Raw genomic sequence first — 27408 nt, 5'->3', positions numbered from 1 at the left:
TTGGAGGATGAAAATCCTTAGGAGCAACCGTGAGAGGTTTTGAGTCCCCATTTTATTCACCTCTTCTTGAGCCCCCATATTGTGTGCCAAAATTGTTGCAGGACTCTTCGTTAGTTCAGCTAAAGACCGTGTTCTTATCCCAGCCATGTCCATAAAAATTTAGGCTCACAGATGGTTTAGAGGATGAGTTTTATTGGGTGAAATCAGGGTTTTATTGGGTGAAAAGCAAAAAAAAAAAAAAAAAAAAAAAAAAAAAGGGGAAAACAAGATCCTCCACAAAGTCAGAGTCCTCTGCTAGAGCACTTCCTGTTGACCATTCAAATCTCAGGTTCCACACAGGAAGAGGAAGGTCCAGGCTCCTCTTTGATGCAAAAGTTGTGAACTTCCCAAGGCTCCGCCTCAGTGGGCAGACTGGTGGGAGTTTCTCCAGGGAACTACTTCCCACCTGCCTGTCTCATTTTCACACTGTAATCAAGATACTTTTTTTTTTTTTGTCTAGCTTTTCTTACTATCTATTCATCTATACTCACATTTGTACTTGTTCTGAAAGATCACAGTTACCCAGGCAGGTAATTAAATCTGCACTAATGCAACAAGGCAGCTTTGATACAACCTTTTGAATGCCCTACAGAATTTCAATTTTATGAAGCATCCAACGATGTGCCCCAAATTCATTTTCTTTCCTTTTTCTTACTTGGGAGATTGCATTTTTTTTCACTAATCTATTATTTGTTCACTTTGATATTTATTACCCTAGTCTATATAGTATAATTTTTATGTATAACTCTTATAATTTATCAGTGTTTATTATTTGTAGATGCTATGTTCTGAGTATTTGGGTCCTCCTAAAACTCATAAGTTGAAAGCTAATCACCAATGTGAAGGTATTACGGGATGGAGCCATTCATCAGGAGGTGATTAGTTCATGAGGATGGAGCCATAGCGTATGGGATTGTGCCCTTATAAAAGGCTCCAGAGAACTGCCTCGTCTCTTCAACCATGGGAGCGCACAGCAAGAAGCTTCCATCTATAAACTGGAAAATGGGCCCTCACCAGACACTAAATCCATTGATGCCTGAACTTCCAGCCTCCAGAACTGTTGAAACTGGCTTAATTGCCCCATGTAAGATGCTTTTGATAAATATAGAAATTGCCCCTCCCAGTCTTAAAGGTTGAAACTATATTTATCTTATCTTAAAGGTTGAGTTCCTTCCTCAGGAAATTGACCCTCAGGCTTACCATATAGTATCAAGGAATTGAAACTTCTCTTCCTTACCTCTTCTTAATTCCTGTTTTCCTAAGCAACCTCTTACTTCCTATGGCCAATTCCTCTTCTTTACTCCTCCCTAATTCCTGTTTTCCTGCATGTAGTTATTCTTTCCCCAGTATATAAATCCCCAATTTTAGTCATCTGGGAATCCGGATTTGAGACTGATCTGTTCTCCTCAGCTGGAGAACCCTAATTAAGCTTTCTTCCCTGCCAATACTTGTCTCACAGAAGCCAAAGTGATTGGCTTTCTGTGTAGCAAGCTCTGGGACCTAGAACAGACCTCTGTCATTTCGGTAACACTGTAAGAAATAAATTTCTCTTGTTTATAAGTCACCCAGTCTAAGGCATTTTGTTATAGCAGGCTAAACGGTCTAGGACAATAAAATCAGTGTTCTTTTTGAGGCGGGTATTTCCTTGTCCTAAAGACATTGTTGAAGTAAGTGTTCATTTGTATGCGATTCTCTTGCAACATTTCTTTACGTCAAAGTCACGGTAGTTAGTATTTTTTAATATTTACATGTATAGAACACATACTTCTTTTAACTTCTTTTTTTTTTATTATACTTTAAGTTCTAGGGTACATGTGCACAACGTGCAGGTTTGCTACATATATATACATGTGCCATGTTGGTGTGCTGCACCCATTAACTCATCATTTACATTAGGTATATCTCCTAATGCTATCCCTCCCTACTACCCCCTCCCCACAATAGGACCCGGTGTGTGATGCTCTCCTTCCTGTGTCCAAGTGATCTCATTGTTCAATTCCCGCCTATGAGTGAGAACATGAGGTGTTTGGTTTTCTGTTCTTGCGATAGTTTGCTGAGAATGATGGTTTCTAGCTGCATCCATTCCCTACAAAGGACATGAACTCATCCTTTTTTATGGCTGCATAGTATTCCATGGTGTATATGTGCCACATTTTCTTAATCCAGTCTGTCACTGATGGACATTTGGGTTGATTCCAAGTCTTTGCTGTTGTGAATAGTGCCGCAATAAACATACATGTGCATGTGTCTTTATAGCAGCATGATTTATAATCCTTTGGGTATATCCCCAGTAATGGAATGGCTGGGTCAAATGGTATTTCTAGTTCTAGATCCTTGAGGAATCGCCACACTGTTTTCCACAATGGTTGAACTGGTTTACAGTCCCACCAACAGTGTAAAAGTGTTCCTAAGCTGTACTTCTTGGCTGGCCTATCAATATAGATCCCTTTAATTTGACTTATTAAAACCATCATTGTAGCCACAGGTCACCTAATTGTTTATTGTTATTTTATTTGCTCTGAATTCTTAGTAGAATCAGGATTTTTCTGATTTTTGCACATATTGGAGCAGATATGTATCTTGAATTTATAAAGTTCTGTCTATAATCCTTCATGTATTCAGTCACGTTTGGTTCTTTTGTTTATTACTCACAAGGTTCTGTATTCTATAATAGAGTGAGTGAGAAAACCACTTTTGCATAGTTAGCTCTTCTTTCAATCTTGAAGTGTGATAGTCATTTTCAAGTTTTTTCTGCTCTATGAAGAATATTGAGGTTTGCTGCAAATCCACTTGATATCAATAAATCCTCTGGAACTATGGACTCCATCAGCACTCAAGAAAGCAAAGGATCCGTTCCCTATAATTTCAAACCTGAAAAAGAACACTCTAAATCAGTCTGGGAACCACTTACAGTTGTAATCAAAAATACAATTAAGAATAAAGTTATTTTAAATATATTATACCAAATACTGAGCTCCCAGAAAATATACCCACCCATCACCATATGCTACATTAAAATATCTGGCATATTAAGGGAAATAAGACTGGACATAAGTGTTTGTTGGAGTTAAAATCTGTAACCCTACTTAGAACAACTTGCAGATAGGTAGATAGACACATATAGATACACAAAGACAGGGGTAAGACCCTTCTTTCCTTCTATTCTTCCTTCCTTGCTTGCTTCTGTTCTTCCTTCCTTTCTTCCTTTCTTCTTTCTATCTATATGCAAAGAAAGAGAGAGTTGCCAAATTCAAAGATTCCTGAAATTTAAGATATCAGTTTTCTGGCATAATGTTAGTAAATGTACTTTTTCAAAGAGTAAAAATAAGATTTATATTTGCTTGGTACTTTTGAAACATACTGCAATAGAAACCTAAGAGACTGCTGACAATATTGTTTTTTACATTTCATCCTCATGGATAGAAAGAATCAATACTGTGAAAATGGACATATTGCCCAAAGTAATTTATAGATTCAATGCAATTCCCATCAAACTACCTTTGACATTCTCCACAGAATTAGAAAAAAACTACTTTAACTTTCATATGAAACCAAAAAAGAGCCTGTATAGCCAAGACAATCCTCAACAAAAAGAACAAAGCTGGAGGCATCATGCTACCTGACTTCAAACCATGCTACAAGGCTACAGTAACCAAAACAACATGGTACTGGTGCCAAAACAGACATATAGACCAATGGAACAGAACAGAGACCTCAGAAATAATGCCACACATCTACAGCCATCTGTACTTTGACAAACCTGACAAAAACAAGCAATGGGGAAAGGATTCCCTATTTAATAAAGGGTGCTGGGAAAACTGGCTATCCATACACAGAAAACTAAAACTGGACCCCTTCCTTACACCTTATACAAAAATTAACTCAAGATGGATTAAAGACTTAAATGTAAAACCCAAAACCATAAAACCCCTAGAAAAAAACCTAGGCAACATCATTCAGGACATATGCATGGGCAAAGACTTCATGATGAAAATGTCAAAAGCAACAAAAGCCAAAATTGACAAATGGGACCTAATTAAACTAAAGAGCTTCTGCACAGCAAAAGAAACTATCATCAGAGTAAACAGGCAACTAACAGAATGGGATAAAATTTTTGCAATCTACCCATCTGACAAAAGTCTAATATCCAGAATCTACACGGAACTTAAATAAATTTATAAGAAAAAATAAACATCAAAAAGTAGGCAAAGGATATGAACAGACCGTTCCCAAAATAAGACATTTATGCAGCCAACAAACATGAAATAAAAAGCTCAACATCACTGACCATTAGAGAAATGTAAATCAAAACCACAATGAGATACCATCTCATGCCAGTCAGAATGGCAATTATTACAAACTCAAAAAACTATAGATGCTGGTGAGGCTGTGGAGAGATAGGAATGCTTACACACTGCTGGTGGGAATGTAAATTAGTTCAACCATTGTAGAAGACAGCGTGGTGATTCCTCAAGGATCTAGAACCAGAAATACCATTTAACCCAGCAATCCCATTACTGGATATATACTCAAAGGAATATAAATCATTCTATTATAAAGACATATGCACACATATGTTGATTGCAGCACTATTTACAATAGCAAAAACATGGAATCAACCCAAATGGAAATCAAAGATAGACTGGTTAAAAAAAATGTGGTACATATACACCATGGAATACTATTCAGCCATAAAAAAAGAATGAGTTCATGTCCTTTGCAGGGACATGGATGAATCTGGAAACCATCATCCTCAGCAAACTAACACAGGAACAGGAAACCAAACACTGAATATTTTCACTCATAAGTGGGAGTTGAACAGTGAGAACACATGGACACAGAAAGGGGAACAACACACACTGGGGGCAGAAGGGGGTGGGGGAAAGGGGAGGAAGAGCATTAGGACAAGTAGCTAATGCATGTGGGGCTTCAAACCTAGGTGATGGATTGATAGGTGCAAGAATCCACCATGGCACACACATACCTATGTAACAAACCTACACATTCTGCACTTGTATTCCAGAACTTACAGTAAAATAAAAAATATACATTTTTTAATTAATTTTCTTTGTTGATAACCAAATCTTTTCTTATTTATAAGTATAATTTGTCCTGTCTTGCATATTTCAATATTTGTTTTATTGGTTGCTTTTTTTAAATTTAGCACTTTACTAAAATAATAAGGCAGAGATATATATGTATCCAAGAAACAGTTACATAAATAAAAATTTTAACTAAATAAAAAATAAACAAAAATTTAAAAAATAAATATAATATTGCTTATGATGAACATTTGGAAAGCTAAAGACAACTACACAATCCTCAACCATTTTAATCCAAGAAATACTTTCAACAATTTTGCCGGGCGCGGTGGCTCACGCTTGTAATCCCAGCACTTTGGGAGGCCGAGGCAGGTGGATCACCTGAGGTCGGGAGTTCAAGACCAGCCTGACCAACATGGAGAAACCCCGTCTCTACTAAAAATACAAAATTAGCCGGGGTGGTGGCACATGCCTGTAATCCCAGCTACTCAGGAGGCTGAGGCAGGAGAATCGCTTGAACCCGGGAGGCAGAGGTTGCGGTGAGCCGAGATCGCGCCATTGCACTTCAGCCTGGGCAAAAAGAGCGAAACTCTGTCTCAAAAAACAAAACAAAGAGCGAAACTCTGTCTCAAAAAACAAAACAAAACAAAACAAAAAAAACAATTTTAACCTACCCAGGAAATGCTAACAGAAATAAAAATAAATAAAATAAGCAACAAATAAATAAAAATAAATAGTATTCATTGTGGTGGGCATTTGAAATGTTAAAGACAACTATAAAGTCTTTAACCCTTTAAAGACAAAGAAATCTTATAGAAACTTTAGTTGGAAAGAAGTACAAGTAATACATGAGTTTTGACTTAAAATTTGCAGAATGATTAAATTTGAATTAGCAAAAGAGCACTAATTGTCAAGCAAGAGCTTGACAATAAAGATAAAATAACAAATAAAAATAAAAATGGAAAATTTCACTGTGTGTTATTTAACAAGGTGAGAAGAAAATGGGTTGCTCTAGGGTGTGCTTCAATGTGAACGGGCCTATGTCATAGATTGGAGACTGAAAAGTTAATTACACATAGAAAATAGATTTGTTTATAATAATACAACTCAAAATGCTTTAATTTTTTTCATAAGACACACCAGAATTAGAACATTCCTAATACATTGGAAACTCACCAATCATTGAATGTGGTGCCATTTGTCCATTTCCAAGAATCTCCTTGTTTCCTGCTTAGTCCAATCCAGTGCATATCAGTTCCTGCATACCTCTTCAAAAATTCCTTTCACAAAGCAAAGGGAATCAGCGATGACTTAATATGTTACAGCACATTGCTGAACATGCTTCCCACCCCAATTATTCTATCTTTTAGGATTCACATTCTAATTTGTCTTCTTCCCTGATGCTTCTGTAACAACAAACGGCACAGATGTTGATATTTGGGTTAGTTTTATCAGAATGATTTTCATTTTGCTTTTTTGCATCTTAAGTATCTCCAAATAGTTGGGCTACAATCAAGTCATTGACACTCCGAGCTACACTCTGATTATCTTTAAAGGTAACCCCCATGTCTCAAGTGAGAAATTAAGGAAAAACCATATTTAACTTTATTTCCTTCAAGTTCAAATTCCTAAACCATTCATATGTTCTAGTCACAGAGTGAATGACATAGGCTATAAATTAATTTGATGTTAAATTTGCCTAGATGACAATATAGGACCTAAGCAGGTTCTATGAGATCTCACACAGCATCATCTTCAAGGATGATAGAGAACTAATGCTTATATATATGTTTTGTGTGCACAGGCACTTTTCCTAAAATCATAAAAAAAGGATGCAGGGGGAGTAGTTTAATGGAAAGTATAAATACTATGAGAATAGGGAAATCCAGTGATAAAATACTTTGATTAGATACTACAGTATGAATGCCACTGATATTGTATTTTTTAAATATAATAAGAGATAAAACTAACTTCTATATGAATATAATTTACTGCAATGAAATCTATTAAGTGATGGGTTTAGTCACTCCTCTGTTGGATTTTTGCTGTTAAGTGACAAACCTTTTCATTAGCTTTTTGTTCTTTTAACTTTTATTTTAGGTTCTGGGGTATATGTGAAGGTTTGTTACATAGGTAGACTTGTGTCATAAAGGTTTGTTTTACAGATTATTTCATCACTCAAGTATTAAGCCCATTAACCAATAGTTATATCTGTCATATCTGCCATCACATAGTTCTGGGTTATTTATAGCAGTGTGCTAATTGAGATCAATAGGAGAGAACTGGAAAGTTTTTATGTACATCATTTACATAGGCACTGAACAAACTTCTGTCTTAAACGAACAATTAACTAATTACAAGCAAGTCTTACCCAATCCAAATAGAAACTGTCAGTACTAACTTTAGATCAAAAATAAAAGTAGACAGACTGATTAGTTTAGAAAAGATATTTAAAAATTAACTCATCCATAACAAAAGAATCATAAATCAATCATGTAAACACCACTGCAACCACTGTAGTTCTGCTTTTAGCTCTTTGAGGAATTGCCACACTGCTTTCCACAATGGCAGAACTTATTTTCACTCACATCAAGAGTGTATAAGTGTTCTTTTTCTGTAACCTCGCCAGCATCTATAGTTTGGGACTGTTTAATAATATCCATTCTGACTGGTGTGAGATGATATCTCGTTGTGGTTTTGATTTGCATTTCTCTAACCATCAGTGATGTTGAGCTTTTTTTCATGTTTGTTAGTGGCATGTATGTCTTCTTTTAAAAAGTGTCTGTTTATGTCCTTTGACCACTTTTAATAGGGTTGTTTTCCTCTTGTAAATTTAAGTTCCTTATAGATGTTGATATTAGACTTTCAGCAGATGCCGAGCTTGCAAAAGTTTTCTCCCATTCTGTAGTTTGGCTATTTACTGTGCTAATAGTTTCTTTTGCTGTGCAGAAACTCTTAAGTTTAATTAGATACCATTTGTCAATTTTTGCATTGTTTTTTAATCATTGCTTTTGTTGTCTTTATCATGAAATTTGCCTGTTTCAATGTCCAGGATGGTATGGCCTAGGTTTTCTTCTAAACTTTTTATAGTTTGGGGTTTTGCATTTAGGTCTTTTATCCATCCTGAGTTGATTTTTGTGTATGGTATAAGGAAGGAGTCTTACTTCAATCTTTCGCATATAGCTAGCCAGTTATTCCAGCACAATTGATTAAATACGGAGTTCTTTTTCTATTGCTTCTTTTTGTCAGCTTTGTCAAACATCAGATGGTCATAGCTGTGTGGCCTTATTTCTGGGCGCTCTATTCTGTTCCATTGGTCTATGTGCCTGTTTTTGTACCTGTACCATGCTGTTTTGGTTACTGTAGCCCTGCAGTGTAGTTTGCAATCAGGTAATGTGATGCTTCTAGCTTTATTCTTTTTGCTTAGCCTTGGCTATTTGGGCTCTTTAATGATTCCATATGAATTTTAAAATAATTTTTTCTTTCTAGTTATGTGAAGAATGTCATTGGTAGTTTGATAGGAATAGCATTGGATTTCTGTCATTCCAGCCAGTTCAGCCTGGTTAAGAACTCTTGTTGGAGAACTGGTACAGTTGTTTCGAGAACATATGACACTCTGGCTATTTCAGTTACTATTAATTCTCTCTCATCACTGCATGTGGGTGTTACTTTACCTGCAGTGTATATTAAGTACAGTCAATAGACCTCTTTTCTGTATGTTTTCACAGGGCTGAAACTTTGGGCAGGGTCTTTATTTAAAGGTGACTTGTCTTTGGTTTTAGAGGGATTGTATTAGTCAGACATTTTTGGTGTTGAAGCTTTGAGGTGTGATCCAGGAGGTGGCGCTTGGACATATTTGTCAGTTGGGAGACTCTTGGATTGTGTGGCTCCCTTATGTTTCCTCACAGTTGCAGCTCTGTTCTCTCTCAATGTCCTGAAAATGTGGGTTTCTCTCCCTCTTGGGTGCTGGCTGTAGATTGCGGCTTGGCACTCTTAGGCTGCCCACTGCAGCTCTTGGGTTATCAAAGTGTTTGTTTCTTCCCCAACTTGGAGGCAGCAATGGAAGAGACCTTAGTAGTGGTTAAGGCCAATGGTCTTTGGCTTTTCTCCTGGGAGCTTCACTCCAGAGAGATGCAACTAAGCAATCATTCAGTGCAATCAGCCCAGGATGGAGGGTCTGTGCTGTGGGCCCATGCTGGGGGTTCCATGTCTGGTGATGAACAAGGTGGGCGGGCAGAGCCTGTGGAGATGGACTGGCCTCTTCTCCTGCAACTTGTTGGAGATGTGGATGAGAGACTTAGAGTCTTGGCTCCTTCATTAGTCTGAGGGCAGCAAGGGCAGTTCCAGTGCAGAGGCAGCGGCAGAGGGGTATTCAGTTGCCTCTGGAGGCTCTGTCCAGGACATTCCAGAGCTGCTACTGACTCAATAGCTCTTGCAAGGGGGGGCTGGAGGCCCAGGCCTGGAGGACCCTCCTGGTGAGGAGACAAGGAGATGGGCACCCATGTAACGGTCTGGCCACTTTATCACAGGCCTGCTGTGGTATGCTGGTGGCCATCTGCAGTCCCTATTCACCTCAGATTTTCTGATCCCTGTAGATACCAACAGTGAAGCCTGCAAAACAGCAAAGAAGGTGGCCTGCCCCTCCCTCTGTGAGCTTTGTGTCAGGGAGGCACACACCTATTACTGGCCCAAACACACTTGTAGGAGGCGGCTAAAGACCCTGGTTGGAGATCCTGTAAAGTGAGGAGGAATGGGATTTGTTACCCACTTACAAGAGCAGTCTGGCCACTTTTTTGTAGAGCAGCTGTGCTGTATTGGGGTGCCACTTCCGCCCCTGGTCAACGTGGATTCTCCAAACCCTGAAGGCTGGATGGCTAAGTCACCTAAACAGCAAAGGTAGTGGCCTCCATCTCCCTCTAGGAGCTGTTTCAGGGAGGTGCAATGCTGTTATTGATGGCTGGCTAGAACTCCAAGCTAGCGGGTCCTATCCTGTGAGTTGCCATGGAAGAGGGTCCTACAGAATGTCACTGCTGAGCCCCCTGGATTCAGCTCCTTTACTAGGGATGTGTCAGGGGGTCTGACCTCCCTCTTGGCTGGAGTTGCAACTACTTTTGCTGGGAAGCCTGGAAAGCCTGGCTATCTAAGGCTCCCGGGTCTCTGCATGTGCCTGAGCAGCTGCTCTCCTGAGGCTCCGCTTAGCTCTGTGTGTCAGACTGAAGGCCCTGGTGGAGCTGGTTCACAAGGGGATCTCCTGACCTGAGGGTTACAAAGATCCATGGGAGCAGCATGGGTTCCAGGGGTTGCACATTCACTCACCACTTCCCTGGGCAAGGGGAGGTTCCCCTGGCTCCATGTCACTCCCAGGTTGGCCATTCACCTGCTTTGCTTTTCTCCATTGTCCATGGATTGAGTTGTTTCCTTGATTAGTTCCATTGTGTGTACCCTGGATGTTTCAGTTCAAAGTGCTGTATTTACTCACATCTTCAGTTCCTCTCTGTGAGAGCCTTGCACACCAGCTACTTCTAGTTGGTCATCTTGGCCACTCCCCAATCCCCAGCTATTCTTTAAAAACTAATCTATTTTCCTACTTTGTGTCCCGAGAGTCCACATGTCTCATTCTTTGCCCTCTTTACTTCCATTAATTCACTTGCTTCTTCAAAGGGCACATATTTCCTTCATATCTTTGTCCCTAAATTCCAAGAGCTGTATTTTTTTATTTTAATTTTTTCTGTCTATGCTTGGTAGAATGCAAATTGGAAAGGGTTAAAAAATAATCGACTTAATAATCTAAGAACATTTAATGAAGACATTTAGACACATAAATAGTATGCATTGTGGTAAAGGACATGGCATTACTAGTCATCTTGCCTGGGTTCAAATCCCAGTTCAAAAACTTATGGCTGTATCATTGACTAGGTTATATAACATTTCTGTGACTGACTTTCCTCATCTTTAAAGCAGGAAGAGTTATATAACTCCTTCATGGGTGTTGGTAGATTACATGAGTTTTTATAGTTTCAGTGCTTAGAACACTGTTTAGCACATATTGTCATATACAGTTGACTCAATGTGGCAGTTAGGGGCACTGACTCCCTGTGTCATCAAAAGACTGTATGTAACTTGACTCCTCAAAAGTTAACCATGCTGGGCAACAGTAGCTCATGCTAATTCTAGCACTTTGGGAAGCTGAGGCAGTATGATTGCATGATCCCAGTTTGAGACCAGCCTGGGCAACATAGTGAGACCTCATCTCTACAAAAAATAAACAAAATTAGCCAGGCAAGGTGGTGTACACCTGTAGTCCTAGCTACTCAGGAGGCTGAGGTGGGAGGATTGCTTGAGCCGAGGAGTTCAAGACTGCAGTGAGCTGAGATTGCACCACTGCACTACAGCCTAGATGACAGAATGAGAACCCTGTCTTAAAAACAAACAAACAAAAAACAAAAACAGAAAACTTAGCCACTAGTAGCCTACTGTTGACTGGAAGTCTTACCGATAACATAAAAGTAAATTGACACATATTTTTATGTTATTTGAATTATATGCTGTATTCTTACCATAAAGGAATCTAGAGAAAAGAAGATGTTATTAAGAAAATCGGGCAGGGCACGGTGGCTCACGCCTGTAATCCCAGCATTTTGGGAGGCCGAGGCAGGCAGATCGCAAGGTCAGGAGATCGAGACCATTCTGGCTAACATGGTGAAACCCCATCTCTACTAAAAATACAAAAAATTAGCCGGGCGTGGTGGCGGACGCCTGTAGTCCCAGCTACTTGGGAGGCTGAGGCAGGAGAATGGCATGAACCCGGGAGGCGGAGCTTGCAGTGAGGCGAGATCGCACCACTGTACTCCAGTCTGGGTGACAGAGCGAGACCCCATCTCAAAAAAAAAAAAAAAAAAAAAAAAAGAAATTCGTAAGAAAGAGAAAATATATTTACTATTCATTAAGTGAAGGTGAGGCATCACAAACATCTTCATCCTCGTTTTCATATTGAGTAGGCTGAGGAGGGGGAGGAAGAGGAGTGGTTGCTCTTGCTGTCCTCTCAAGGGTGGCAGAGGGAAGAAAATCCATGCATAAGTGAACCCACACCGTTCAAACCTATGTTGTTCAGGGATCAATAGTATTATAGTATTAGCTATTCTTGTTTTTATCATGTTTTTATACAAACAATCTCCGAAATTACTGAAGACTTTTCTCTTTCCTTACCATATCTTTTTGTGTATCAATCTGAGCAAGTTCTGATTTCTGCAAACTGCAAAATATTTTACTGGCTGTCCAATTTCTGGTATCATCAGAAAAATAGAAACGCTTTTCTCTCACTGCAAGCCAGTCGCCTGAACATGCCACACGTTTATCACATTTTGGCCATTTGACTGAAAAAAAGAAAGAAATGATCAGATAAAGCACAAGTTAAAAACTGTTTCTACTCATTCTGTGTATTAATTTTACTTTTTGCTCCCGTGGTTTGAGGCCTGTAAGTTAGCTTCACCCCTAGACTAAGGATGAATTAATTTCCCCTGTCTGTAAGCAAGATCATTTAGTGATCAAGCAATACATATTTTATCTATTTTCCTGGTTTCTATTTTGAGAAATGGAACCACTAGCTTCTCATAATCTGTACTGACATCCTGGCAAAAACAATGCACACAATTTAGCTATAAGTTATGCAATCAAGGTAGATTGGAGATCTGCATGTAATTTATGCTTCAAAGGTTAGGATAAGAAATGGAGGCTTTCCTTTACCTATGAAAATACCCAAGCTAGGAAAGTGAAATTTGCTATAAAGGACAGCACATAGGTGAAACATAAGAATTAGTGAAACATTTGTTTCATTTCATTAACATCCAGTGCTGAAGAATATGGAATAATAATGAAAAGCACATTGTTTGGAGATTTACTGTCTCATGGTTTTATTTAGGTGCTAAGTATTTAGAATAAGACAAGTCCATGCATTCCACATGTTTGAATAAATTCATGTGAGTAGTAAAGAGTCAAGTAACTTCTCAAATGTAGGGCAGACTCCAAAGGCTGCACTCCCTACTTCATCATGAGTTATTATTATTGCTTATTGTAGTGCTCAGAAGTGGATACACGCTATTACACAGCATATACAATATAACGTGTTTCAACTCTATCTCTCTCTGCTCTTTTTTTTAATTTAAACTTTAAGTTCTGGGATAAATATGAATAATGTGCAGGTTTGTTACATAGGTATACATGTGCCATGGTGGTTTGCTGCACCTATCAACCCGTCATCTAGGTTTTAAGCCCCACATGCATTAGATATTTGTCCTAATGATCTAGCTGCCCTTGCCCCCTACCCCTGACAGGCCCCGGTGTGTGATGCTCCCCTCCCTGTGTCCATGAATTCTCATTGTTCAACTCCCACTTATGAGTGAGAACATGCGGTGTTTGGTTTTCTGTTCCTGTGTTAGTTTGCTGAAGATGATGGCTTCCAGCTTCATCCATGTCCCTGCAAAGGACATGAACTCATTCTCTTTTATGGCTGCATAGCGTTCCATGGTGTATATGTGCCACCTTTTCTTTATCCAGTCTATCATTGATGCACATTTGACTTGGTTCCATGTCTTTGCTATTGTAAATACTGCTGAAGTAAACATATGTGTGTGTGTGTGTGTCTTTGTAGCAGAATGATTTATAATCCTTTGGATATATACCCAGTAATGGGATTGCTGGGTCAAATGGTATTTCTGGTTCTATAACCTTGAGGAATCACCACACTGTCTTCCACGATGGTTGAACTAATTTACAGTCCCAACAGTGTAAGTGTTCTTATTTCTCCACTGTCTTGCCAACATCTGTTGTTTCCTGACTTGTTAATAATCACCATTCTGACTGGTCTGAGATGGTATCTCATGTGGTTTTGATTTCATTTCTCTACTGACCAGTGATGATGAGCTTTTTTTCATATGTTTACTGGACACATAAATGTCTTATTTTGTCTTTCTGCTCTTTTTAATCAGTGAATAAATGATATAAAAACTTCTTGTAGAAACTCTTGTCTATATTTAACTTCCACATGTTTAGACAGCAATAACATTAACCTTTAAGAATACACTGACAGAAAAGACTATAAACAAGAAAACTATAAGTATTCTTGAGAATGATCGAAACCAGACCCATCCACATCAAACAAAACCAACCACACCAAACCAAACCAAAACAAAACAAACAGTGCTACCTAGCCAAATTTAAGTGCTAAATTAAGCATAGCATGCACATGGAAAATTAAGTGCTGGAGACTATTTGGCCATGGCTCAGGAATTAAATTCTACCTTTGGATCCTTTTTACAAAATAAACCCATAGTAGCTAGAGGAATTGTAACAACTTCATCTTTACACATATTGCAACTTTAATGAGACAGTCTGGCAACAGGGCACATATGACATTATTTCATTGTTTTTCATGAAACAATATGACAGTAAAGGATTTCAGAACTGAAATATGTCAGTCTGGCATATAAACTCTTTGGAGTTAAAGGCGCTTTTAAAACAGCAGATGCAAGACAAAACACTCTGAGTTTTCTTCTTTTTCTTATAAGCAGGAGATAAAATACCTACGTGGAAGATGTCCTCTCTATACCAGAGGGAAAGTAACATTCTTATAATCAAGGATAGGTAATTGAGGTCAAAGGAAATGTGTACAGATAACATTTGTTAGTTTAGCATTTATCTTTTTGGTCACTTTTCCACCCAATTATTTACCCTAGATCAAGTCCCTTTACCTTGCCACATTTTCATAATTTATTACCCTTTGTTTAATTCAGTATATAAGTGTTCAACTCTAACTACATCTTTAGGCTTTTATAAGGAAGATATATATGTCTCATCAAACTTATATTTAGTAAACACATGTGCTTTGCTCTAGTTGATGTGTCTTGTGCCAATTTCATTCTCAGGCCCAGTAGAAAAACCCTCAGAGGGTAGAGGTAAAATTCTGCCTCCCAAGTAATAGAAATAAATAAATGTTTTATAGAATAACTCTAAGTGACATAACTTACTCTTGATTAAAAAGAAATTAAAGGAATGCTACAATTATGGAGGTAGAGCTGCATGGTTTTTAACATTTTTCAAGCATTAAAGTTACACAGACAAGCTTTTCTATCCCAGGTCTGGAATGAATTATTTGTGAGAGGCAACTTAATCATTCTGTCAGGCTCCAAAAGGCCCTGGTGTGGATGTTCCCCTCCCTATGACCACGTATTCTCACTGCTCAATTCCAATTTATGAGTGAGAACATGTGGTGTTTGGTTTTCTGTTCCTGTGTTAGTTTGCTGAAGATGATGGCTTCCAGCTTCATCTATGTCCCTACAAAGGACATGAACTCTTCTCTTTTATGGCTGCATAGTGTTCCATGTTGTATATGTGCCACATTTTCTTTATCCAGTCTATCATTGATGTGCATTTGACTTGGTTCCAAGACTTTGCTATTGTAAATACTGCTGCAGTAAACATATGTGTGTGTGCGTCTATATAGTAGAATGATTTATAAACGTTTGGGTATATACCTAGTAATGGGATTGCTGGGTCAAATGGTGTTTCTGGTCCTCAATCCTTTAGGAATCGCCACACCGTCTTCCACGATGTTTGAACTACTTTACAGTCCCACCAGCAGTGTAAAAGTGTTCCTGTTTCTCCACTGCCTTGCCAGCATCTCTTGTTTCCTGACTTGTAAATAATCACCATTCTGACTGGCCTGAGGTGGTATCTATGTGGTTTTGAATTGCTCTTTTCTACTGACCAGTGATGATGAGCTTTTTTCGTATGTTTACTGGGCACATAAATACCTTCTTTTGTCTGTTTGCTCTTTTTAATCAATGAGTAAATGAATATAAAAACTTCTTGTAGATACTCTTGTCTGTATTAAGCTTCCAGATGTTTAGACAGAAATAACATTAAGCTCTAAGACACTGACAGAAGAGGCCGTAAACAAGGAGACAATCAGTATTGTTGAGAATGACCAAAACCAAACCCATCCACATCAAACCAAACCAAACCAAATCAAACCAAACGAAAACAAAACAAACAGCAGTGCTACTTAGCCAAATGTAAGTGCTAAATTAAGTATAGCATGCATATGGAAAATCAAGTGCTGGGGACTATTTGGACATGGCTCAGGAATTAAATTCTACCTTTGGATGCTTTTCACAAAATAAACCCATTGTAGCCAGAGGAAATGCAACAACTTCATTTTTACACATATTGCAACTTTCATGAGACAGTCTGGCAACAGGTCACATATGCCATTATTTCGTTGTTTTTTTCATGAAACAATATGATAGTAAAGGATTTCAGAACTGAAATATGTCACTCTGGCATACAGAATTTTTGGAGTTAAAGGCACTTTTAAAACAGCAGATGCAAGACAAAACACTCTAGACTTCCTTCTCTTTCTTATAAGCAGGACATAAAATACGACCTACATGAAAATATCCTCTTTATACCAGAAGGAAAGGAACATTCTTATAATGAAGGATTGGTAGTTGAGGCCAAAGAAAATGTGTACAAACAGCATTTGTTAATTTAACATTTATCCTTCTGGTCACTTTTCCACCTAATTAACTACCCTAGATCTAGCCCCTTTGACTTGCCACGTTTTCACAATTCATTACCCTTTGTTTAAATCAGTATATAAGTGTTCAACTCTTACTGCATCTTCCGGCTTTCATAAGGAAGACATACATGTCACGTCAAACTTATATTAAATAAATGCATATGCTTTGCTCAAGTTGATGTGTCTTGTGCCAGTTTCATTCTCAGGCCCAGCAAAAACAAAAAGGAAAAAAAAATAAAGAAAACCCTGAGAGGGTACAGGTAAAATTTTGCCTCCCAATACTAATAAATAAATAAATGTTATAGAACAACTATTAGTGACATAACTTTACTCTTGATTAAAAAGAAATTAAAGGAATGCTACAATTATGGAGGTCGAGCTGCACGGTTTTTAAAATTTATCAAGCATTAGAGTTATACAGACAAGTTTTTTGATCCTAGGTCTGGAATGCAGCATTTGTCAGAGACAACTTACTCATTCTGACAGGTCTCAGTGTGTGATGCTCGCATCCCTGTGTCTATGGATTCTTATTGTTCAACTCCCACTTATGAGTGAGAACATGCGGTTTTTGGTTTTCTGTTCCTGTGTTAGTTTGATGAAGATGATGGCTTCTGGTTTCATCCATGTCCCTGCATAGGACATGAACTCATTCTTTTTAATGGCTGCAAAGTGTTCCATGGTGTTTATTTGCCACATTTTCCTTATTCAGTGTATCACTGATGCACATTTGACTTGGTTCCAAGTCTTTGCCATTGTAAATTGTGCTGCAGTAGACATATGTGTGCATGTGTCTTTGTAGTAGAATGATTTATAAACCTTTGGGTATATACCCAGTAATGGGATTGGTGGATCAATTGTGTTTCTGGTTCTAGATCCTTGAGGAATTGCCACACAGTCTTCCACGATGGTTGAACTAATTTACACTCCCACCGACAGTGTAAACGTGTTCCTGTTTCTCCACAGCCTTGCCAGCATCTGTTGTTTCCTGACTTTTTAATGATCGCCATTCTAACTGGCCTGAGATGGTATCTCATGTGGTTTTGATTTGCACTTCTCTACTGACCAGTGATGATGAGCTTTTGTTCATATGTTTACTGGCCACATAAATGTCGTCTTTTGTCTTTCTGCTCTTTTAAATCAATGAATAAATGAATATAAAAACTCCTTGTAGAAACTTTTGTCTACACTTAACTTCCAGATGTTTAATCACCAGTAACATTAAGCTCTAAGACTACACTGACAGAAGAGACTATAAACAAGAAGACAATCAGCGTTTTTGAGAATGACCAAAGCCAAACCCATCCACATCAAACCAAACCAAAGGAAAACAAAACAAAGCAAACAAAGCAAAACAAACAGCAGTGCTACTTAGCAAAATTTAAGTGCTAAATTAAGCACACGATGCATACGAAAAATCAAGTGCTGGGGACTATTTGGCCATGGCTCAGGAATTAAATTCTCCCTTTGGATCTTTTTCACCAAATAAACCCATAGAACCGAGGAAATTTAACTTCATTTTTACAAATATTGCAACTCCAATGAGACAGTCTTGCCAACAGGTCACATATGCCATTATTTCTTTATTTTTTTTCATTTAACTTAATACGATAGTGAAGGAGTTCAGAACATGATGCCCCGAAATATGTCAGTCTGGCATATAGACTCTTTTGAGTTAAAGGCACTTTTAAAACAGCAGATGCAAGACAAAACACTCTAAGCTTCCTTCTTTTTCTTATAAGCAGGAGATAAAATACCTACGTGGAAGATGTCCTCTCTATACCAGAGGGAAAGTAACATTCTTATAATCAAGGATAGGTAGTTGAGGCCAAAGGCAATATGTACAAACAACATTTGTTAATTTAACATTTGTCTTTCTGGTCACTTTTCCACCCAAGTAATTACCCTAGATCAAGCCCCTTTGTGTTGCCACATTTTAATAATTTATTACCATTTGTTGAATTCAATATATAAGTGCTCAACTCTACCTGCATCTTAGGCTTTCATAAGGAAGACATGCATGTCACGTCAAACTTGTATTAACTAAACACATGTGCTTTGCTCAAGTTGATGTGTTTTGTGCCAATTTCATTCTCAGGCCCAGCAGAAAAACCCTGAGAAGGTAGAGGTAAAATTTTGCCTCCCAGCTAATAGAAATAAATAAATGTTTTATAGAACAAACAATTAGTGACATAACTTACTCTTGATTAAAAAGAAATTAAAAGAATGCTACAGTTATGAAGGTCGAGCTGCATGATTTTTAAAATTTATCAAGCATTAGAGTTATACAGCCAAGGTTTTTGATCCTAGGTCTGGAATGTATTATTTGTGAGAAGCAACTTACTTATTGTATCCTGTATATTTTTTGTCTGTAAATGGATTTTCTTGTACCTGTATCCTAGCCTAATGAAGATTAAATTCAAAAAACAGAGTATAGTATATTTAACATTAGCTCACTAATTCACAAACTCTTAAAAAGAAAATTATCTGTAACAAGCCCATAGAACTGATGTTATGTGGGGTTTTTTTTTTTTTTTTTAATAGATATAGACATAGATCCTCCTAGTTTTAAAACTTGAAACTTAAATTTGTCTTATTTGAGTTCCTTCTTTAGGCATCTGATCTTTAGGCCTCGCAGATAGTAACAGGAAACTGAAAGTCACCAGATCACCACTTCCAGACCACGGACTCCTCACCATCATGATTGCCTCACCGACCACCTGTTCCCTGTTGACCGACTCTTCTTCCCTATCCCTCCCTAATTCCTGTTGACCAGGCCTAACATCCTCGTTATCTTTCCCTAATTCTTGTTTTCTCACAAATAGTTACCTTTCTTTCCTGCTACATGAACCCCTAATTTTAGTCAGTTGGTAGGCGAATTTGAGACTGATCTCCCATTCTCCCTGTTGACACCACCCAAATAAAAATCCTATTTCCCTGGCAGTAGTCATTGTCTCCGGGATTGCCTTTCTGTGCCGTGGGCAATGGGACCTAGACTGAACCCCCGGCATTTCAGTAACATAGCTATTGCTGTTGCCATCTGGTGGTCATCTAAGAATTTAAGATTATTTTTCTTAAGCGTCAAGGACTATAAAGTCAAGAACATAATTCTACTGTAAAACTGAGAGTGTTTTGAGGAGAGGCAAGGATTATGGTAAAAAATGTTGAACTGGTAAAAACTTGAGTACAAGTGTCTACAAAACCCTTAATCACTCTAGATCTGGGAGATTTGGAGTTAAATGTGAGATATACATAGACCCATCAGGTGTGAAGAACCATAGAAAGTGTATGAATTAAACCACTCACCTATCATAATAATGCAAGCTGCAAAAATAATCACGAAGCACACACAAAGGCAAATCTTCCAGTTTGGTTTAAAGTTGCAAACTGCAAATTAAATCAACACATATTATAAAATTTCTGAATAAGCACTGGATATTATTACTGGTGTATTCCTCTCCTATAATTGTTAATCAGGAAACCCTCAATCAAGTATATACATCTCAAAATAACAAAGGATAGCAAACCATCATAAAGTACAAGGAAGGTAAGTACCAAAAAATGATTGCTATAGCTGTTCAGCTGGAAAGAGTGGTGAGTGGAGAAATCACTTAGTCTTGGGGGAATGAGGAAAGAAAGGAAAGGTTACTCAAAAGGTAGAAATAGTTTGAATGGGGGATTGTAAGCAAAAAAGCACAAAGATCATCAAAAGGTCCATGATTAGAACAAATGTTTATAACAGATATAGAAGGCAGTAGAATTGAAGACAGGAAAGAAAGGAGTCATAAGGTCGTGACAGAAGACCTTAAATAAGAGATACATTTTTTCTTTATTCTTTAAGCCATGGAGGAAAGAAACAATGTGTTTCAGCAAGAGAATATTCAAGATAAAAGCAGTAATTTATTTATTTGTGGTAAGCAAAAAAAATTAGAGAGGACTGAGGATTTGACACTCATGGAAATGCTGTGAGGTTAAGAACAAATAATAATTCTATTAATGATAAAGTAATTGTAGCTGATATATGATTAGTAGATGTAGAAACAATCTAGGAAGAATGTGTGTGCGTGTGTGTGTGTGTGTGTGTGTGTACAGTCATGCATAGCTTAACAATGGAGAGATATTTTGAGAAATGTGCCTGTAGGTGATTGTGTCATTGTGGGAACATCATAGACTGTGCTTACACAAACTTAGACGGTACAGCCTACTAACACCTAGGCTATATATGACAGACTGTTGCTCCTAGACTACAAACCTGGATAGCATGTTATTGTACTAATTACTGCAGACAATTATAACACAATGCTAAATACTTGCATCTGAACATAGAAAAGGTACAGTGAAAATACCATATAAAAGATCAAAAACGGTACATCTTTACAGGGCAGCTTCACTGTAATCTCATGGGACGATTGTCATTATGCAATCTGTCACTGACCAAAACATTGTTCTGCCGTGCATGACTATATGTGCATATAGTACATATGTGCATAAACACAGATTATATATACATATATGTATGCATGCCTATATGCATATATATGCTTTATATGTATGTAAATATACATGTACATATACAAACATATGTTTAAGTATTAGAAAACAGGACTCGAAGAAAGAAAAATTTAAAAAGAAGTCATAGGCTTTCTCTCTTTCTTCAGAGCTTAAAGCAGCCTTAGTGAATGAAAACTCAAAGTTATTAGTTTTCATGATCACCCGACAACAGATAATGTGCAACAAAGTAACTTCAAGAAGAGATTGAGAGAAGCCAGATTCTAAGATGTTTACAAAGAGAATGTTTGATAAGAAGAAGAGTTTGGTAATTTATCTTACATCAAGAGAAACAATAGCTAAAGATAGAAAATACAAAATGTGTTGTTTTTTTTTTTTTTCCTCAAGATTAGGGAGAAATGAAGAACAAGGAAGAGGAGAAGACAAAAACCACTGCACAAATTTCAGATACTCGAAAGAGTAATTTATGGGCAAAGCCACGTCTCACACAAATGGTATTGAAACAACTGAGAAAAAAAGACTTTACCGTACTATAACATCATTTTACAAAATGTATTTAAGACATTTCATTGACCTGAACATAAAACTTGAAACCATAAAATTTCTAAAACACATAAAATAAATTTTGTGACCATGAGAATTCGTAAAGATGTCTTAGAGAGAGAAGAGAAAGTACAGTGTAAAATTAAAAGAAAATAATAAATTGAATTTAATTGAAATTTAAGTGCAAGGCATGGTGGCTCATGCCTGTAATCCCAGCACTTTGGGAGGCCAAGGCGGGTGGATCACCTGAGGTCAAGAATTTGAGACCAGCCTGGCCAACATGGTGAGACCCCTTCTCTACTAAAAATACAAAAAATTAGCCAGGCATGGAGGCAGGCACCTGTAATCCCAGCTACTCGGGAGGTTGAGGCAAGAGAATACTTGAACCCAGGAGGCGGAGGCTGCAGTGATCAGAATTGTGCTACTGCACTCCAGCCTGGGCGATAGAGTGAGGCTCTGTCTTAAAAAAAAAAAAAAAAAGAAAGAAAGAAAGAAAGAAATTTAAAACTGCCCATTTTAAAATACATGACACTGTTGTGAATATAAATATGCAAGTTACGGACTGAGAGAAAATAGTTGCAACACATGTATGCAACTAGAAAGACTAGTATCGAAAATATTAAAAGGTCTGTAATTTAGAGATACAGTACAAACAACTTGATTAAAAAAATGAACCAAAGTACTGAACAAATACTTACAAAAGAATACACACAAGTGACCAATAAGGACATAAAAGATGTTCCATATTATTAGTCACAAGCAAAATGCAAAATAAAACCACAATGGAATATGACTACTTGTCACTTGTACTGTTAAAATGAAAAAGACAGACAGTATCAAGTGTTAGCAGGATATAGACCACCCAAAACACACACACCACTGGTTGAAGTACAAAAATGTATAAGTGTTTTGGAAAACTCTTCAGCAGTTTTTATTTTTAATTAAAATACATGTCCTTCATTCCTGCTCTGGCATGCGATATTTACAATAGATTGGAAGTCATCCCTACTGTTCTCATGGTGACAACAAAAAATGCTGAAAAAAACTAAATAAAAACAACACTTCTAGTATACCGAAATAGTATTGATTTGTTAAATGTGCACTTTTAAGCAACCTTGTTGAACTCTGGTATTATTTCCAATAGTTTTCTAGTTGATTCTGTTGGTATTTATTTTTATATAATCAAATTATCTGAAAATATTGCAGATACAACTCTTCTATTGCAATCCTTTTCCTTTATAATTCCCTTTGTTTTCTTATATCACTGGCTACCTTTAGCATATACTACACTATCGCTAAACAGTAGTAGTTACAGTGAACATTTTTTCTTGTTTTTAATCTTAAACGGAATGTTTAAATTTTCATTATTAAGCACTGTAAAAATGCTGTATAAATTTAACATACAACATTAGCAATTTAAAAAAGAATTTTTCTATTCCTAGTTTCTTAAGAGGAACTTATCTCACACATTGAATGTTGTCAAATGTTTTCTTGTTGTTATCAAATACACTTACTGAATAATCGTGTGGACTTTCAAAAATTTTTAATGGGATAGCTTGCACTGCTGTTCTGATATCAAAGCACTCCTAAGATAAATCCACTTAAATATGAATTTTTAACTGCTTTGTTGTATATAGTAAATAAATATTTTCTTGGGATTTCTATTTCTAATTTCATAAGAAGATGAGTCTGTTTCTTATTGTCTTGTTCTGACCTTGTTTGGAAATCAAAAAGTCTATTAAGTTGGGGTAAATTTCTCATTTTGCTATTTTTTGAAGCAAGATGTCCAATACAAAAATTAGCTATTTCTTGAAAGATCAGTAGATCACTCTATTTTAGTTGCCTTTTCAATTTATTTATTTTTAATTTCTATAGTTCTACAATTATGTATTTATTCTCGTTGCATTTTATATTTTTTAGACCTCCCTGTTCTTTTTCTTATATTTATAAATGCATTAATGTTTTAGTTTGCTAGGTCTGCCCTAATACGTTGTCACAAACTGGGCGGCTAAAATGAACAGGAATGCATTGTCATACAGTTCTGGAGACAAGAAGTCTGAAATTAAGATGCTGGTAGGATGGGTTCCTTATGAATCCTGTAAGGAAAGAATCTGTTCCAGGCTGTTCTCCTCGGCTTGAAGATGGCATTCTCCCTGTAAATGGGTCTGTCTCTAAATTTTTCTTTTTTATGCAAACACCAGTAATATTACATTAGGGCCCACCCTGTCGACCTAATTTTAATGTGGTGGAGACACTATCACCAAACCAGGTCACATTCTGAGGTAGAGGGGGTTAGAGCTTCAATATATAAATTTTTAAGACAACAGAGTTTGCCCCATAATGATTGATGAATTATTTCCATAATGTTTTATTAAATTTTAGTATTTGTGGTTTTTGTGATTATTTGTACTTTTTTGACGTTTTGTTTAATGTATCTTCTTCTGCAAACTTTTAGACATCTTGTTCTTTAGTCTTTTCTAATAGCCACCATTTGATTTGTTATCCTTCTCATTTCTTCTCTTTTTCATTAACATCTCCTGTTACCTCTATTTTTTATTTTGTATATTTTTATTTCACTCCATTGTGCCAAGATACATGTTTTTTCTTATCTATTTTGTTTGCACACTTTTGAAGTTTCAAAAGGTGTTTGGCTTTTATTAATTTTAGAAGTTGGAATATTATTTCTTCAAATATTTCCTACCCACTATTCTTTTTCTCTCTCTCTCCGTTTCAGATTCTTCTTATCTAGAAGGTAGCATTTCTACTTCTATTTTTCATATCTTTCAGCTTTTATTTTATATTTTCTAACTGTTTTCTTTTCTGTCATGTTTATAATAGCGTCTCCTAGGTCTTATTCATTCTTAATCAGCATCCATTCTACTAATTAACTCCTCAAAATGTTCTTTATTTCAAAGATTATATTTCTATAACTATTATTTTCTCTTGGTTTTTATTGCGTTCTTGGCTCTTCTTCATTTTATTTCTTTTCTTTTGGAACATTTTTATTATGCTTCAATTAAATTCTCAAAATAGATGTTCTAATGATTCCTGCAGCCCGGTTTTCTCATAATCTTTCAGTAAATCCTTCATATTTTGCCTCTTTTCATTATGCAATGAGACAAATTTTCTTCCACTTTATACTCTCTAAATTCTTAAATCTGTTACCCAGACAAGCCTGACTAATTTATTTGGATAAAGGAATGGAATCTTATTTCTTTTTGTAATACTAATGTCCAGTTGTGTAAAATTTAGAATAACTTAAAAAATTTTCTCATAAAGTTTTCATAGATCAAGAGTTCGTAACTATGACCGATAGTTAGAATATACAAGGAGGTAAATTTAACCTTACCCTAAAGAAACTTCTAACTAGAACGTCCCTAAATTAAAATGGAAAGTCTTCTAAGACTGAGAGATGTTATTACTGAAAACATTCTAGTCTAGGCTGCTAGAAGTGCTATAGCTAGAAATGGCACGGTAGATGAAAAATTTTATTAGGTAGCTACTGAGGTCTCTTCAAACTTTAAGAGTATCAGGCTTACTTCTTATTAAGAGAATTATCCCAGTTGTCCTGGGAATTCATACCAGTAAACTTTAACAGAGGTTTCAGCTGGAGTCCGTAACTGATTTCAAGATTTTACTTTTTATCTCTTCACTGTCTTTATCTTAAAGTTTTGGCAGGCTTCCTATTCCAGTCATTTGGCATACAATTCATTTGTTTTCTTTAACATAAACCCTCTGAACTATTGTGAATGGAGGGCGTTTGTATGTGTACCTTGTTTTTATTTATTGGTTTGTTTATGTTTCAATCCACTGAAAACCAACTCCATTGTTAGCCTTAGCTGAATCTTACACTTTTTGAAAAGTTCTTTTCAGTCTCATTAAGTCACAATCGCCAAGCCTCCTTCCAGAGTGAAGCATTTGCTTTTTATTCTGTATAAAAGTGTTAAGCAATTTTTTTCCTGTGAAAGTACATTTTAAAAACATCCTTATTGAGATATAATACACGTACCATAAAATTCTCCCCCAAACCTTCCTACACACAAGCTTATACCCTCTCTTGCGGGCGTAAAACTCTACATGCTCTAGGAGGCTTCCACAATCCTCCAGAAGTGCTTCCCCATGCCTCACTTTAGTAGACTTTCAGCGTAAGTAAAGAGTCCACATTTTTAAGCTGTCCTGTATTTTATCTTTCCTTTACTTCCTTCTCATTCACTCTGTAAAACTTACTTGTCCGACGTCTGAAGCCATCAGGTCTGCCATCCCGCAGCTCTGGATTAATCATGACGAGGTGCTAACTGATGGAGATCAGCAGGAAAGCAGTGCAAGGTCTTTTATGTACATCACTTACTTAGGCGCTGAGAAAGCTTCAGTCAAAAGAGGCTCTTACGCAATCCAAATGAAAAAAATTAGTACTAATTCTAGATCAAAGATAAAAGTAGGCAGACTTGTTAGTTTAGGGAAGGAATTTAAAAATTAACTCATCTGGCCGGGCGCGGTGGCTCAAGCCTGTAATCCCAGCACTTTGGGAGGCCGAGACGGGCGGATCACCAGGTCAGGAGATCGAGACCATTCTGGCTAACCCGGTGAAACCCCATCTCTACTAAAAAATACAAAAAACTAGCCGGGCAAGGTGGCGGGCGCCTGTAGTCCCAGCTAATGTAGTCCCAGCTACTCGGGAGGCTGAGGCAGGAGAATGGCGTGAACCCGGGAGGCGGAGCTTGCAGTGAGCTGAGATCCGGCCACTACACTCCCGCCTGGGTGACAGAGCGAGACTCCGTCTCAAAAAAAAAAAAAAAAAAAAAAAAAAAAAAAAAAATTAACTCATCCATAACAAAAGGATCATGAAGTCAATCACGTAAACACTGCAACAACCATGCTATGGAGAGTTTCCATCATCTTTCTTTTTTTTTCCTTTTGTAATCACTATCTTTCCTGACCCTGGATCCTGGCAAGCATTAATTTGCTTTCTATCAACATAGTTTTTCCTTTCATGACAATTTTTTTTTTGAGACAGGGTCTCACTGTGTTGCCCAGGCTGGAGTACAGCGGGGAAAACTTGGCCCACTGCAACCTTGACCTCCTTGGCTCAAGCAATCCTCCTGCCCTAGCCACCCAAGTAGCTGGGACTACAGTCAGGCGCCATCATACCCTGCTAATTTTATTTTTTGTAGAGACTAGGTCTCATTATATTGTCCAGACTTTTCTCGAACTCCTGGGCTTAAGTGATCCTCCGGCTTCCGTCACCCAAAGTCCTGGGATTACGGGCGTGAGCCACCTTTCACAGAATTTTAAGAAATTTACACTATATTATATAATATGTGGTGTCTTGTCTGGCTTATTTCATTTATAATGCTTTTGAGATTCACTCAAGTTGTTGGGCATGTAAATAGTTCATTCCCTTTTATTTCCTAGTAGTATTCCTATTGTACGTTATAACAGAAATTATCTGTTCGATCACCAGTTGATGGACTTTTGTTTCTAGGGTGTGACTATTATGTATGAAACTGCTGTAAACAAGCACTTTTGTGTGGGCAAGTTTTCTCTTGGATAAATTCCCAGAAGTTGAATTGCTGTATCATATAAATATGTCTATCTTTATAAAAAGCTGTCAAACTGTTTTTCCAAAGTAAGTGTATGAGATTCAGTTTCCTTCAACAATATATGAGAGTTCCAGTTACTTCACATCTTCAACACCACGTGTTA

At 37.2% G+C, this 27408-nt stretch overlaps 1 protein-coding gene across 1 annotated transcript; it reads right to left on the bottom strand.

Annotated features, from left to right (window-relative positions):
* Positions 1-1869: 1869 nt before the first annotated feature.
* Positions 1870-26174, bottom strand: CLEC2A (C-type lectin domain family 2 member A). Its single transcript, XM_001118475.3, has 5 exons — positions 25933-26174; positions 19960-20040; positions 12288-12454; positions 6258-6361; positions 1870-2910 (listed from the first exon to the last, which is right to left on the bottom strand). The coding sequence occupies exons 1-5, from the start codon at positions 25985-25987 to the stop codon at positions 2796-2798; spliced, it is 522 nt and encodes a 173-aa protein (XP_001118475.3). The 5' UTR covers positions 25988-26174; the 3' UTR covers positions 1870-2795.
* Positions 26175-27408: the final 1234 nt, after the last annotated feature.

This window comes from Macaca mulatta, chromosome 11 (genome assembly GCF_049350105.2).
Source record: "Macaca mulatta isolate MMU2019108-1 chromosome 11, T2T-MMU8v2.0, whole genome shotgun sequence".
Classification (NCBI taxonomy): Eukaryota; Metazoa; Chordata; class Mammalia; order Primates; family Cercopithecidae; genus Macaca; species Macaca mulatta.
Note: the sequence above shows the minus strand (reverse complement) of the source record. Positions and strands in the feature narration are given on the sequence as shown.

Coding starts and splice junctions, on each gene's coding strand:
- CLEC2A (XM_001118475.3), bottom strand. CDS start 25,987: ATGATTAATCCAGAGCTGCGGGATGGCAGACCTGATGGCTTCAGACGT. Junction 12,455..19,959: donor AGCTTGCATTATTATGATAG/GTGAGTGGTTTA, acceptor TCTTTTTTTCAG/TCAAATGGCCAAAATGTGAT. Junction 2,911..6,257: donor GGCACCACATTCAATGATTG/GTGAGTTTCCAA, acceptor GTTCTTTTTCAG/GTTTGAAATTATAGGGAACG.